Here is a 15,271-nt window from a genome sequence, read left to right on the forward strand (position 1 = left end):
TGGCCATGCTGCTGCTCCAGTTTCAACTTCCACCTGACTGTGCTGCTGCTCTAGTTTCAACTGTTCTGCCTTATTATTATTCGACCATGCTGGTCATTTATGAACATTTGAACATCTTGGCCATGTTCTGTTATAATCTCCACCCGGCACAGCCAGAAGAGGACTGGCCACCCCACATAGCCTGGTTCCTCTCTAGGTTTCTTCCTAGGTATTGGCCTTTCTAGGGAGTTTTTCCTAGCCACCGTGCTTCTACACCTGCATTGCTTGCTGTTTGGGGTTTTAGGCTGGGTTTCTGTACAGCACTTTGAGATATCAGCTGATGTACGAAGGGCTATATAAATAAATTTGATTTTGATTTGATTTGATTTGATATCAGAGCCCGACGTTTTTATATATTGGTTTGGAAAAATATATTAGCCTCAAATATATATATATATGTATATATAACCCAATTTAAAAACTGCCTCAGGGAGAGAGATAAAAGACGAGTGAATCAATCCAAGAGGTATAGTCTTCTTCGTCAAGTAGTGGAAAACATGAAAAACTTTCAAAGAGTCTTTTTAAAACTTTTAAAATGACCCGAGTGGACACAACAGGTCAGGGACAGACACTCACTCCTTCCCTGTGAGACAATGCTACCATAACATTATTAAAACATAATAATAATAATAATAATGTTATTATAACATTATTACAATGTTATTATATCGTTACTCCTCCATAGGGACGTGCGATAGTATTGAGTGCTCCTGCGCAATGGCCGCCAGTTCTTTGAGGAACTCTGTGAAGAGGACGGTAGCGAAGACCTCGGTCCTGGCCAGGGAAATGGTCTTGGGCTGGGGAGGAGGAGAGCTCTTCATCATCCTTCCTGCCTCCAGGGGGGAACATTCTCGGCTGTCTCCGCTGTTTGTATCTGTGGAGGGTAAGTAAATAGAAATGAAAAATAAAACATTAGTAATAGTAGCATTTAACTGCAGTTGGACATTGTAGCGAGCTCATGTTAGTCCACTTGAAAGAAGAAATTCTCCCTTTTATATCAGTCTCATTTTTCTTTTTAAATCTCATGCAATCTTATACCAATACATTCCTTGCTCAGAGAGAAAGCTTGCATATAAAATGGTGGGGAGAAACCAGTGGGAATGCAGTAGACTGGAGAAGTATGAGAAGAAGAACGTCAGAAGGACCTGAGTTGTTTCTGCAACGCTTCATGACCAAGCTGAATATATTCTCGAGGAGGAACCAAACAACACAAACTAAGCACAGATACAGTTTTAATCTTTCAGTGGTGCTTCATTGCATTGCAGTGATTAGAAACAACGTTATTGCTAGGCTTATTACTGGTCTTATGATCTAGGATATTGCCTCAAATCCTCTGGAAGCTTTGCCTGTATCTATTCTAATCTCAATGACCTGGCTATTGGCTACAAAACAGACCTAGCTCACAATAAAGCTAAGAATTCAACATTGAACAATGTCTATTCAAACAAAACATTTATACTACCAGTAGTAACAGTACACAGTTATACGGTTGTTATAAACACTATGTATCCTGGCAGGGAAGCCATTGCGTTAGCTTCAGAACATCTTTACTAACATGGAACCGGATATGTAGGACAAAGCATTATGGGTACTGTAGTCAATCAAGTCTCACCTTGACCCTTGAGTGAACTCTCCCTGGCCAGGAGGCAGTGCTGGGCGGAGGTGATCAGCTCTGGGAAGTCCTTCTTGGTCGAGGCCTGCTGCTCTATCTGGTTCTTAAGGGATGCTAGTACCTGATATGGAAACACATATATAGTAACATCAGTAGAACATCAGACAGGAAATACAGTGCCTTCAGAAAGTATTCACACCCCTTGACTTTTTTGTTGTGTTACAAAGAAGGATTAAATATGGATTTAATTGTAACGATCTACACCAAATACTCTGTCAAAGTGGAAGAACAATTTGAACATTTATTAAAACATTTATGACAAATAAAACACTAATACATCTTGATTAGATAATTATTCACCCACTGAGACAATACGTGTTAGAATCACCTCAGTCTTTCTGGGTAAGTCTCTAAGAGCTTTGCACACCTGAATTGTACAATATTTGCCCATTATTATTCAAGATATTCTTCAAGCTCTGTCAAGTTGGTTGTTGATCATTGCTAGAAAGCCATTTTCAAGTCTTAGCCATAGATTTTCAAACCGATTTAAGTTAAAACTGTAACTCGGCCATTCAGGAACATTCAATGTCCTCTTGGTAAGCAACGGCAGTATAAATATGGCCTTGTGTTTTAGGTTATTTTCCTGCTGAAAGGTGAATTAGTCTTCCAGTGTCTGTTGGAAAGAAGACTGAATCAGGTTTTCCTCTAGGACTTTGCCTGTGCTTAGCTGTATTCCATTTATTTTTATCCTAAAAAACTCCTTAGTCCTTGACGATGACAAGCATTCCCATAACATGATGCAGCCAACACCATGTTTGAAAATATGAAGAGTGGTAATCAGTCATGTGTTGCGTTGAATTTGTCCCAAACAAAGCTTTGTATTCAGGGCAAAAAAGTTATTTTCTTTGCTTCATGCTTTGCAGTATTACTTAACTGTCTTGTTGCAAACAGAATGCATGTTTTGGAATATTTTTTATTCTGTTCAGGCTTCCTTCTTTTTACTCTGTCATTTAGGTTAGTATGGTGGAGTAACTACAATGTTGTTGATCTATTCTCAGCTTTCTCATTACACAGCCATTAAACTCTGTAACCGTTTTAAAATCATCATTGGCCTCATGGTGAAATCCCTGAGCAGTTTCCTTCCTCTCCGGCAAATTAGTTAGGAAGGACACCTGTATCTTTGTAATGACTGGGTGTCACCATGCTCAAAGGAATATTCAGCGTTTGCTTTTTAATTTTTTTATCTACCAATCAATGCCCTTCTTTGCGAGGCATTGAAAAACCTCCCTGGTCTTTGAATCTGTGCTTGAAACGTATTACTTGATTGAGGGACCTTACAGATAATTGTATGTTTGGGGTAGTCATTCTGAAATCCTGTTAACCACTATTATTGAACACAGAATGAGTCCATTCAATTTATGTGATTTGTTAAGCACATTTGTACTCCTGAACTTACTTAGGTTTGCCATAACAAAGGGGTTGAATACTTAGACAATACATTTCAGCATTTCATTTTTTATTACATTTCAAAAACGTTCTACTAACAAAATTCCACTTTGATATTATGGGGTATTTTGTGTAGATCAGTGTCACAAAATCTAAATGAAATCCATTTTAAATTCAGGCTGTAACACATCAGAATGTGGAAAAAGTCAAGGGGTGTGAATAATTTCTGAAGGCACTGTAGCTGCCAGAGCACAGAAAGTACAGGATAAATATTGTATCAAAGCTACAATGAGGTAGTCTCGTTCGGCTATCCTGATCTCACGAGCTTACCTTGAAACAAGATGGTGGATCAATGAGATCACCATGCTGAATTGTTTCGTTTTTTTGTACGCATAAAACATTGTATTGAGAAAAATGAATGCGATCGTTGCATTTCCACAGCGCAAGACGCCTTATCAAAGAAAGTGTACATTTGTTTTGACTGAATTAAGCCAACAGGCTTTGCGTACTTGATGCCAAGAGTATTGCTATACACACTATCAGGTGTAAAACGGGTAGCTTTTGCATAAAAGCATATCACACGATTGAAAACAAAACCAGAGGCATAAACCGGACAAAACAAGGACATTAAACAAGACAAGACACGCTGATGATGAGAGAACCAAACCGTATTCATCTCCATGACAAACAATCCACCTCTTTTAATCTGGACCCTAATGAAAATGAAGTGCCCAGTGTTTGTACGTCAACAACTCGCCATCCCCTTTCATCCCCATCCAAACATTCCCTTTAATGCGAGCTTTCAAACGGCCCCATTCCATTTTGATTTACTTGTTTACACATGCTCTATTCAATTATGCATGAATCAGCCGACAGGAGAGAAAAACACTGTGTTAAAGTCTCACTAGACTTGTTTCACAGCCATTTTGAACTCTGTTTTCATTGCCACGTAAAGTGTACGCCAACTCCCTATCCCCTATATAGTGCACTACTTTTACCCCGGGTCCATAAGGCTCTGGTTAAATGTAGTGCACTATATTGGGAACAAGGTTCCATTTGGGACACAACATAGTATTCATAATCTCCTCTCTAATTAATACTATTCATAACGGATCCCTCCTCTCTAACTTCTAACAGGTTTTCTGGTTGTTTCATGAGTCTCCAGAGGTTTAAACAGCTTAGAGCGGTGAGAGTGAAAAGCAAACAGTTTTTTGGGGGAACGTTTTTACACCTCTAATGCTTACTAAATGGAGCAGAGTGAAATGTTTACTAAGAGAGTTGTCTCTCTTTTGAGTAGGCGTGCATTGCAGTGTCTATGATGAGCATCTTAACAGTAGGACTGTGTCCATCTCTGCCTCAAAGTCAATGAGAGAGAACAAAGGATACAGATAGGCTGAAAGTCAAAACAGTCAGAGATAGATCGACAGAAAGACTGACAGAATTAATGGAATCTAGGAGCGGGAGTGGACACTGGGCTGGTGACAGTCACACTCACAGTCGCGCACACACACACACTATCTGTACCTGATAGAGTGAGCGCACGCTGGGCTGGAACACCATGTTGGTGTTGAGGAGGAAAGATTGCAGCAGGGGCTGGGGGTAGGCAGCCAGCTGGGCCAGTATACCAGTCAGCAGGAGGTTGACATGGAGAGAGTTATCCAGCATGTTCTCCAGACGTGACAACAGCACACTGACAAATGGCCCTACAGGAAGAGAGAAAGAGAGTCTTCACTCAGATTGTCAAACCTGGTTAAAGATCAAGAACAAGCCTTAAAGTAAGGCAGATAATACTTCAATATACACAGGAAGAGAGAGAGAGACTTTACTCAGTCTGAAGTTTTATCTGTCTTACTTTAAGGCTGGTTATTTAACCAGGTTTGACATTCTGAGTAAAGCCTCTCTCTCTCTCTCGCTATGAGTCAAATGCATTGTAAGATAACCACATTGTGATTCTTCAGCAAATTCTTGACACGTGTTAGAGAGCTGACCTTCAAACCTGGTGAAGATATTGTACAAAAGTTAAGGCTTTTATTTCTGAGTGTGTTGTTTTATCTTACCTGTAAAAGGCACAGAATGACTCCTAGTGCTCCCACTGCGGAGCTTGGTCCCAAACAGGGATGAGTGCTGCTTCTCCAGCTCAGGCGTATCCACAGAGAAGGAGCTGAAGTCCACCTCGTCCTCCTCCATGGGGGTGACAACAGGATTCCGGAACTCTTTGTCCACCGTTTTCACATGGCTGCTCCCCCCAGTCCCGGCCTCGTCGCTGCCCAGCGTACGAATCAGCTCCTCGTACTGATCCATGAGGTCGTCCCCCACCTCAGTAGCCAAGGGGCTCTGGAGGTTGGAGTTGTGGTCCGCAACATGAGCTTTGACCTCCTTTGACCCCTTTGTGACCTCCAGGCTGTTGACCTCCATGTTGGTGGGATGGGGTGGAAGACTCAGGCCATTGCTGAGGGGGACCTCATCCTTCTCCTGTAGACTGGATACTTTGAAATGGTCCTCCTCAAGGGTAAATTCTGAGTCCATGTCAGATTCCGGTAGTGTCTCCCTGCTGGGTCTGCGGCGATCCACAGTATCGCGGGCGTCCTTCTTTGCCACAAGGTCGTAGACCATGACATCGTCCTGGAAGTCGGACTCCTCAATGTAGGAACCCTTAACCAGCATGATGGCAGTTCTCCTCATCTCCTGGATGTGTTTGGGCGGCTCGGCTGCAGGCGGCTGTGGAGGTCTACTACTCTCAGCAGTAGCAGCCTCGGGGGGCACCACCGGACCGGCATCATAACTATCGTCCCACTCCAGCTCTAGTTGATTAGTAGGGGCTGGGTCTGTGGTCTGGGGCGGGCAGGGGGGACGAGGCCGTGGATGTGGATGTGACCTCTTGGGGTTGACCGTCTGGGCTTGGCGTCCCCTGGCCCCAGCCTCCTCCAGGGCACTGGGTTGGTACTCCTCTGGAGGGGGGTCCTCTCCATCGTAGGGGGCTGACCACACCTGGCAGGCCCTGGTGCAGCTGCTGATGCCCAGGCGGGCGTTGTAAAGGTAGTGCAGGTAGTTGACGTCCAGGTAGATCTCAGAGCCGATGACGCAGGAGTAGCCCGAGCCATCCTCCTCCAAAAAGGACTCCTCGGTCTCTGAAAAACAGACAGAAAGACAGGGAGCACTACAAGTCAGTAATGAATCTAACAGTGATAGACAGAGAGAGACAGACACACAGAGAGAGAGAGACAGACAAACAGTGAAACAGACAGAGACAGACAAAGAGAGAGACAGAGAGAGAGAGACAGAGAGAGAGAGAGAGAGAGAGAGACAGAGACAGAGAGACAGAGAGAGACAGGCAGACAGGAAACAGAACAAGTCAGTGCGATGAATAATATAACTAATCCTGGCTGACACACTGCGCTGCATGCGTGCTGAATTCACGCACAGCAGAACTAATGACGTTGACAATTAACCACAGGAGGCTAAACTGATTTAATTGAGATTTAATGAGTTGATAAAAACACTTTCTAATAAGGCCTCTTATGTTATTAATCTGACAACATGAGACTTCATGTAAAAATCATACAGAACCATAACTGATGGATGTTTGAATGACTCTTAATAAGGAATAGTAAATGGATAGGAATAATGCATTATCAATATAACGTGTTCTACTACGGGGATAGGAATAATGCATTATCAACAGAACACGTTCTACTACGGGGATAGGAATAATGCATTATCAATAGAACACGTTCTACTACGGGGTTAGGAATAATGCATTATCAATAGAACACGTTCTACTACGGGGATAGGAATAATGCATTATCAATAGAACACGTTCTACTACGGGGATAGGAATAATGCATTATCAATAGAACACGTTCTACTACGGGGATAGGAATAATGCATTATCAATAGAACACGTTCTACTACGGGGATAGGAATAATGCATTATCAATAGAACACGTTCTACTACGGGGATAGGAATAATGCATTATCAATAGAACACGTTCTACTACGGGGATAGGAATAATGCATTATCAATATAACATGTTCTACTATGGGGATAGGAATATCAATAGAACATGTTCTACTACGGGGATAGGAAACTACATTCAGCCACGGGACGGACCATGTTTGTCCGAGCAAATGGGCGGAAAATAATTGTAATAATTTGTACACTGCAAATTGACCACAACTAAGCGCAAACAGAGATTGTAGCTATTATTTTATTTGTGGGAATACTTGGTAACAGATTTCCTAGATTAAACAAATTATTTGCTGAATTCCTGGTGATTTTACAGACTTCTTGGGGAGCCAAATAAAATCCCTTGCGGGGCCAGTTTGGCACACAGGGCGCCTGTTGCCGACCCCTGTTGTACTATAATACACTGCTCAAAAAAATAAAGGGAACACTAAAATAACACATCCTAGATCTGAATGAATGAAATATTCTTATTAAATACTTTTTTCTTTACATCGTTGAATGTGCTGACAACAAAATCACACAAAAATTATCAATGGAAATCAAATGTATCAACCCATGGAGGTCTGGATTTGGAGACACACTCAAAATTAAAGTGGAAAGCCACACTACAGGCTGATCCAACTTTGATGTAATGTCCTTAAAACAAGTCAAAATGAGGCTCAGTAGTGTGTGTGGCCTCCACGTGCCTGTATGACCTCCCTACAACGCCTGGGCATGCTCCTGATGAGGTGGCGGATGGTCTCCTGAGGGATCTCCTCCCAGACCTGGACTAAAGCATCCGCCAACTCCTGGACAGTCTGTGGTGCAACGTGGCGTTGGTGGATGGAGCAAGACATGATGTCCCAGATGTGCTCAATTAGATTCAGGTCTGGGGAACGGGCGGGCCAGTCCATAGCATCAATGCCTTCCTCTTGCAGGAACTGCTGACACACTCCAGCCACATGAGGTCTAGCATTGTCTTGCATTAGGAGGAACCCAGGGCCAACCGCACCAGCATATGGTCTCACAAGGGGTCTGAGGATCTCATCTCGGTACCTAATGGCAGTCAGGCTACCTCTGGCGAGCACATGGAGGGCTGTGCGGCCCCCCAAATAAATGCCACCCCACACTATGACTGACCCACCGCCAAACCGGTCATGCTGGAGGATGTTGCAGGCAGCAGAACGTTCTCCACGGCATCTCCAGACTGTCACGTCTGTCACATGTGCTCAGTGTGAACCTGCTTTCATCTGTGAAGAGCACAGGGCGCCAGTGGCGAATTTGCCAATCTTGGTGTTCTCTGGCAAATGCCAAACGTCCTGCAAGGTGTTGGGCTGTAAGCACAACCCCCACCTGTGGACGTCGGGCCCTCATACCACCCTCATGGAGTCTGTTTCTGACCGTTTGAGCAGACACATGCACATTTGTGGCCTGCTGGAGGTCATTTTGCAGGGCTCTGGCAGTGCTCCTCCTGCTCCTCCTTGCACAAAGGCAGAGGTAGCGGTCCTGCTGCTGGGTTGTTGCCCTCCTACGGCCACCTCCACGTCTCCTGATGTACTGGCCTGTCTCATGGTAGTGCCTCCATGCTCTGGACACTACGCTGACAGACACAGCAAACCTTCTTGCCAAGGCTCGCATTGATGTGCCATCCTGGATGAGCTGCACTACCTGAGCCACTTGTGTGGGTTGTAGACTCCGTCTCATGCTACCACTAGAGTGAAAGCACCGCCAGCATTCAAAAGTGACCAAAACATCAGCCAGGAAGCATAGGAACTGAGAAGTGGTCTGTGGTCACCACCTGCAGAACCACTCCTTTATTGGGGGTGTCTTGCTAATTGCCTATAATTTCCACCTGTTGTCTATTCCATTTGCACAACAGCATGTGAAATTTATTGTCAATCAAGTGGACAGTTTGATTTCACAGAAGTGTGATTGACTTGGAGTTACATTGTGTTGTTTAACCTTTTACGACTAGGGGGCAGTATTTTAATTTTTGGATAAAAAACGTTCCCGTTTTAAACAAGATATTTTGTCATGAAAAGATGCTCGACTATGCATATAATTGACAGCTTTGGATAGAAAACACTCTGACGTTTCCAAAACTGCCAAGATATTGTCTGTGAGTGCAACAGAACTGATGTTACAGGCGAAACCCAGATAAAAATCCAATCAGAAACCGCCTCATGCCAATGACTCCTTATATGGCTGTGAATGAGCTACAAATGAGCTTACGTTTTCTACGTATTCCGCAAGGTGTCTACAGCATTGTGACGTCTTTTTACGCATTTCTGTTGAAGAATAGCCGTAAGGGACCACATTTAGCAAGTGGTCACATGATGTCTGCCGCAGAAAATCTTGCGTAAAATACTGAGGTAGCCATTTTTCCAATCGCTTCTTATGAGAAACCAATTGCCTCGCCGGATATATTATCGAATAGATATGTTAAAAACACCTTGAGGATTGATTCGAAACAACGTTTGCCATGTTTCTGTCGATATTATAAAGCTAATTTGGAAAAAAGTTTGGCGTTGTAGTGATAGCATTTTCCAGACGATTTCTCAGCCAAGCATGATGAACAAACGGGAGCTATTTCGCCTACAAAAATAATATTTTGGGAAAAAAGGAACATTTGCTATCTAACTGGGAGTCTCCTGAGTGAAAACACCCGAAGTTCTTCAAAGGTAAATGATTTCATTTGATTGCTTTTCTTATTTTCGTGAAAATGTTGCCTGCTGCCAGCAGAGCCTAGCATAGCATTATGCCATGATAAACTTACACAAATGCTTGTCTAGCGTTGGCTGTAAAGCATATTTTGAAAATCTGAGATGACAGTGTGATTAACAAAAGGCTAAGCTGTGTCTCAATATATTTAATTTGTGATTTTCATGAATAGGAACATTTTCTAGGGGTATTTATGTCCGCTGCGTTATGCTAATTCGTTTGAGGCTATGATTACGCTCCCGGATCCGGGATTGCTAGTTTAAGTGTTCAAGTGTTATTGGAGCAGTGTGTATATATATATATATATATATATATATATATATATATATATATATATATATAATGTTAACTTTCCAAGGTGATGGGCTGTATCATGGATATCTAGACAGTTCAAACATTTTGGCTGTGTGGTTTGTGTTTTGTTGGTTTTAGGTAAATACCACCTCCACAAATTAGGTCAAAGCGCTCGCCACCAACAATGTTATGACTAGTCGCAACTCAGTGAAGGAACTTTTTGTGTGTTGGAGATTTTGGCTTAGCGTAAAGCTCATTGAAGTTGCGATTGTGAATACAGAAGAGAGGGAAGTGTGAATCAGATTAGGATCAAATGTGATCTTAACTCGTTTCGTCTACTCAGACTAAGCTGCAGCACATGGCCTAAAATCCCAAACACAAATATTCAGGCCACTTGAAACAAAGGCAACTAGATTGCCTATCTCTCGACCTATAATAATGAAACCCATTGTTAAAATCCTTCAGAAGTAACAGTTTATTCCCTGAGAACCATTGAGGCATTCAAAAGATCACCTTCAAATAGAAAGCAACTGGTTAAATAGGGGGTTAATTCCACTTTACTTCTGCATGTGGCACGTTACACTGTCTTGTCCTAGTGATAGGCATATTTAAAGTACAGAACCAGCTAGAAATCTCCAGTGAACCTATCTTACCCATGGTGCCAGTGTTAGGACTGTTGTCTGTGCCCTTTGACCAGAGGATGGAGTCCAGCTGTCTGAGGGGTGGGGGGCTGTGTTCGGGGGAGCAGCAGGAGGGTGTGAGCGCCAGGATCTTAGCGGCCGACACAGAGTAGAAGTCTCTCTCCTTCACCACACGTCTCTGGCTCAGCATCATGTGATTACAGGGGATCAGGTACCTGGAGAACCAGAGGAGGGGGGGTAGATCCTGTTAGGGAGCCCCAGCAGGGGGAACTGAGACTTGTGTTAGGAGGAGGAAGGGGGGTTATGGTTGTAACAAGAAATGCAGATAGGTCGGTGTTTGGGTGTTAAGGAGTAAAAGCTGAGTAAGGTCTCATCACATCGTAAACCAATCAGCTCTGGGAAACTGAATTTGTAAGTGTGTGTACACATCAACTAGGTATACAGGGCCTCCCGGGTGGCGCAGTGGTCTAGGGCACTGCATCGCAGCGCTAGCTGAGCCACCAGAGACTCTGGGTTCGTGCCCAGGCTCTGTCGCAGCCGGCCGCGACCGGGAGGTCCATGGGGCGACGCACAATTGGCCTAGCGTCGTCCGGGTTAGGGAGGGTTTGGCCGGTAGGGATATCCTTGTCTCATTGCACACCAGCGACTCCTGTGGTGGGCCGGGCGCAGTGCACGCTAACCAAGGTCGCCAGGTGCATGGTGTTTCCTCCGACACATTGGTGCGTCTGGCTTCCGGGTTGGATGCGTGCTGTGTTAAGAAGCAGTGTGGCTTGGTTGGGTTGTGTTTCGGAGGACGCATGGCTTTCGACCTTCGTCTCTCCCGAGCTCGTACGGGAGTTGTAGCGATGAGACAAGATAGTAATTACTAACAATTGGATACCACGAAATTGGGGAGAAATTTTTTTTAAACTAGGTATACAAAGAAAGATATCCGACACCCCAAATGTTCTATATAATATCATCATGAACATAGAACAGGCCCCACCCACTCACCTCAAGATGAGCTGCAGCATCACATCCTCACAGTACAGTCCAATGAGAGTCTGGAACAGCGCCAGAGACACAGTACCCAGCTGGAAAACACCAAGAAGATAAGCATCACAAGATGAAACAAAGGCCTCAGAGGACCGGAATACATCACAAGGCTGGATTAACAAGTAAGAGATTACCAAGGCTGAATTTCAAAATGGCTGCCTGTGGCATCATACCTGTTTAAATATTGCAGAGTGACCATGGACAGCCTGAAGTCACAGCTTTTGATGATACTTGCTTATTTATTTTTATTTTACCTTTATTTAACCAGGTAGGCAAGTTGAGAACAAGTTCTCATTTACAATTGCGACCTGGCCAAGATAAAGCAAAGCAGTTCGACAGATAAAACGACACAGAGTTACACATGGAGTAAAAACAAACATACAGTCAATAATGCAGTATAAACAAGTCTATATACAATGTGAGCAAATGAGGTGAGAAGGGAGGTAAAGGCAAAAAAGGCCATGATGGCAAAGTAAATACAATATAGCAAGTAAAATACTGGAATGGTAGTTTTGCAATGGAAGAATGTGCCAAGTAGAAATAAAAAATAATGGGGTGCAAAGGAGCAAAATAAATAAATAAATTAAAATTAAATACAGTTGGGAAAGAGGTAGTTGTTTGGGCTAAATTATAGGTGGGCTATGTACAGGTGCAGTAATCTGTGAGCTGCTCTGACAGTTGGTGCTTAAAGCTAGTGAGGGAGATAAGTGTTTCCAGTTTCAGAGATTTTTGTAGTTCGTTCCAGTCATTGGCAGCAGAGAACTAAGTATCCCTGATGCAACTTCACTTAGTTGGCATGTAACCAGCTAATACTGCCCCTATGTCCTTAATGTGTTATATTTTAGGCATGGTGTATGTCTTGATTAGGTTGGATTGTGTGGAAACAGGTGTATGCCTATCTGTCGGAGTTGCTGACAGCTGAATAATGATAAGAGTAAGGAAATGTCTGTCCATTTGAGGGTTTGGAATGGGGCGACTCACCAAGAGTGAGTCGACCTGGCCAACGCTTTCGACTCTGTCAATCACCGCATTCTTATCAGCAGACTCAATAGCCTTGGCCTCTCAAATGACTGCCTCGCCAGGTTCACCAACTTCTTCTCAGATAAAGTTCAGTGTGTCAAATCAGAGGGCCTGTTGTCCGGACCTCTGGCAGTCTCTATGGGGGTACCACAAGGTTCAATTCTCGGGCCGACTCTTTTCTCTGTATATATCAACGATGTCGCTCTTGCTGCGGGTGATTCCCTGATCCACCTCTACGCAGACAACACCACTCTGTATACATCTGGCCATTCATTGGACACTGTGTTAACAAACCTCCAAACGAGCTTCAATGCCATACAACACTCCTTCCGTGGCCTCCAACTGCTCTTAAACGCTAGTAAGACTAAATGCATGCTTTTCAACTGATCGCTGCCCGCCTGCCCGACTAGCTTCACTACTCTGGACAGTTCTGACTTAGAATATGTGGACAACTAAAAATACCTAGGTGTCTGGTTAGACTGTAAACTCTCCTTCCAGACTCATATTAAACATCTCCAATCCAATATCAAATCTAGAATCGGCTTCCTATTTTGCAACAAAGCCTCCTTCACTCATGCTACCAAACATACCCTCGAAAAACTGACTATCCTACCGATCCTCGACTTTGGCTATGTCATTTACAAAATAGCCTCCAACATTCTACTCAGCAAACTGGATGCAGTCTATCACAGTGCCATCCGTTTTGTCACCAAAGCCCCATATACCACCCACCACTGCGACCTGTATGCTCTCATCGGCTGGCCCTCGCTACATATTCGTCGCCAGACCCACTGGCTCCAGGTCCTCTATAAGTCTTTGCTATGTAAAGCTCCGCTTTTTCTCTGCTCACTGGTCACCATAACAACACCTACCCGTAGCACACACTCCAGCAGGTATATCTCACTGGTCATCCCCAAAGCCAACACCCCCTTTGGCCACCTTTCCTTCCAGTTCTCTGCTGCCAATGACTGAAACAAATTGCAAAAAATCACTGAAGCTGGAGACTTATATCTCCCTCACTAACTTTAAGCATCAGCTGTCAGAGCAGCTTACCGATCACTGCAGCTGTACACAGCCCATATGTAAATAGCCCATCCAATCTATCTACCTCATCCCCATATTGTTTTTTACTTTTTTACTTTTTTACTATTTTCCACACCAGCATTTCTACTTGCACACCCTCATCTGCACATCTATCACTCCAGTGTTAATTTGTCTAAATTGTAATTACTTCGCTATTATGGCCTATTTATTGCCATACCTCCTTACGCCATTTGCACAGTATATATATACTTTTTCTATTGTGTTATTGACTGTACATTTGTTTATTCCATGCGTAACTCTGTGTTGTCCTTTTCAAAACCATCAATGTTAAATGGGCTGCAGGTATCAGAAGTGTTGTTTTCTACCCTGTAGAGTACAAATCAGCCCAGGAGCGTTTTTCACAGTTGAGTAGTCCTGTGAAGAGAGCACTTGAACGTTTCAATTGACAAGCCTCTGTTTGATGTTAATGAATGAAGCCTTTCCAGCAATTCCCCCTGTTTGAACTAGACATTACATTTCCTAATATTTACTTGCCTTGTATCATGAGTCCAACGACTAATTAGATAGTTATTGCGCATTGCCATGGCAACAATCTGCTGTCTTTGATACTGACATTTTAAATATTTGTTTAAATTATTAGGAAACGGCCTCTGGGGAAACTATTTATCTCCAAAACAAGTCTAAGTTATTTTAAACATGACTCACACAGCATAGCAGCAAGATTCAGACAACTTTCTGAAGGATCTAATTTATGTCAGGTTGAGGAGGCCTGGCTATTTACTAAGTGTTATTAGGAGACTCTAGGTTGAAATATGCACAGTAATCAATATGTTTTGCAACTGTGTGCGGTTGTGTGTATTTGTGAGTGCTAGCACGAAGGCTCCCGGATCTGAAAAGGGATGTTGACATATGTGCTGAGCAGGTGCTTCAGCCTGCTGACTCCCTCCCGTACCTGGTGTGTCGATGCGGCTGACCAGAGTGTCCAGGATGTGGACGTTACCTGGAAGGGTGTGTTGATGGGGCTGACCAGAGTGTCCAGGATGTGGACGTTACCTGGAAGGGTGTGTTGATGCGGCTGACCAGCGTGTCCAGGATGTGAACGTTACCTGGAAGGGTGTGTTGATGCGTCTGACCAGCGTGTCCAGGATGTGGACATTACCTGGAAGGGTGTGTTGATGCGGCTGACCAGAGTGTCCAGGATGTGGGCGTTACCTGGAAGGGTGTGTTGATGCGGCTGACCAGCGTGTCCAGGATGTGAACGTTACCTGGAAGGGTGTGTTGATGCGTCTGACCAGCGTGTCCAGGATGTGGACATTACCTGGAAGGGTGTGTTGATGCGGCTGACCAGAGTGTCCAGGATGTGGGCGTTACCTGGAAGGGTGTGTTGATGCGGCTGACCAGCGTGTCCAGGATATGGACATTACCTGGAAGGGTGTGTTGATGCGGCTGACCAGAGTGTCCAGGATGTGGACG

The 15,271-nt window shown here is 43.9% G+C and overlaps 1 protein-coding gene across 2 annotated transcripts in view; it reads right to left on the reverse strand.

Moving 5' to 3' along the window:
- Window positions 1–277: 277 nt before the first annotated feature.
- Window positions 278–15,271, reverse strand: part of LOC109878634 (protein FAM160A1-like) — a 40,267-nt gene continuing 25,273 nt past the window's right edge. For both annotated transcript variants that reach the window (XM_031837864.1, XM_031837863.1), the window contains 6 exons: window positions 11,693–11,772; window positions 10,712–10,914; window positions 5,155–6,225; window positions 4,622–4,800; window positions 1,652–1,772; window positions 278–913 (listed from right to left, as the gene is read on the reverse strand). In XM_031837864.1, the coding sequence (XP_031693724.1) occupies window positions 711–913; window positions 1,652–1,772; window positions 4,622–4,800; window positions 5,155–6,225; window positions 10,712–10,914; window positions 11,693–11,772 (1,857 nt within the window). In that variant the 3' untranslated portion in view covers window positions 278–710. The remainder of the gene's footprint in view (window positions 914–1,651; window positions 1,773–4,621; window positions 4,801–5,154; window positions 6,226–10,711; window positions 10,915–11,692; window positions 11,773–15,271) is intronic.

This window comes from Oncorhynchus kisutch, linkage group LG12, assembly GCF_002021735.2.
Source record: "Oncorhynchus kisutch isolate 150728-3 linkage group LG12, Okis_V2, whole genome shotgun sequence".
In the NCBI taxonomy this organism is placed as follows: domain Eukaryota; kingdom Metazoa; phylum Chordata; class Actinopteri; order Salmoniformes; family Salmonidae; genus Oncorhynchus; species Oncorhynchus kisutch.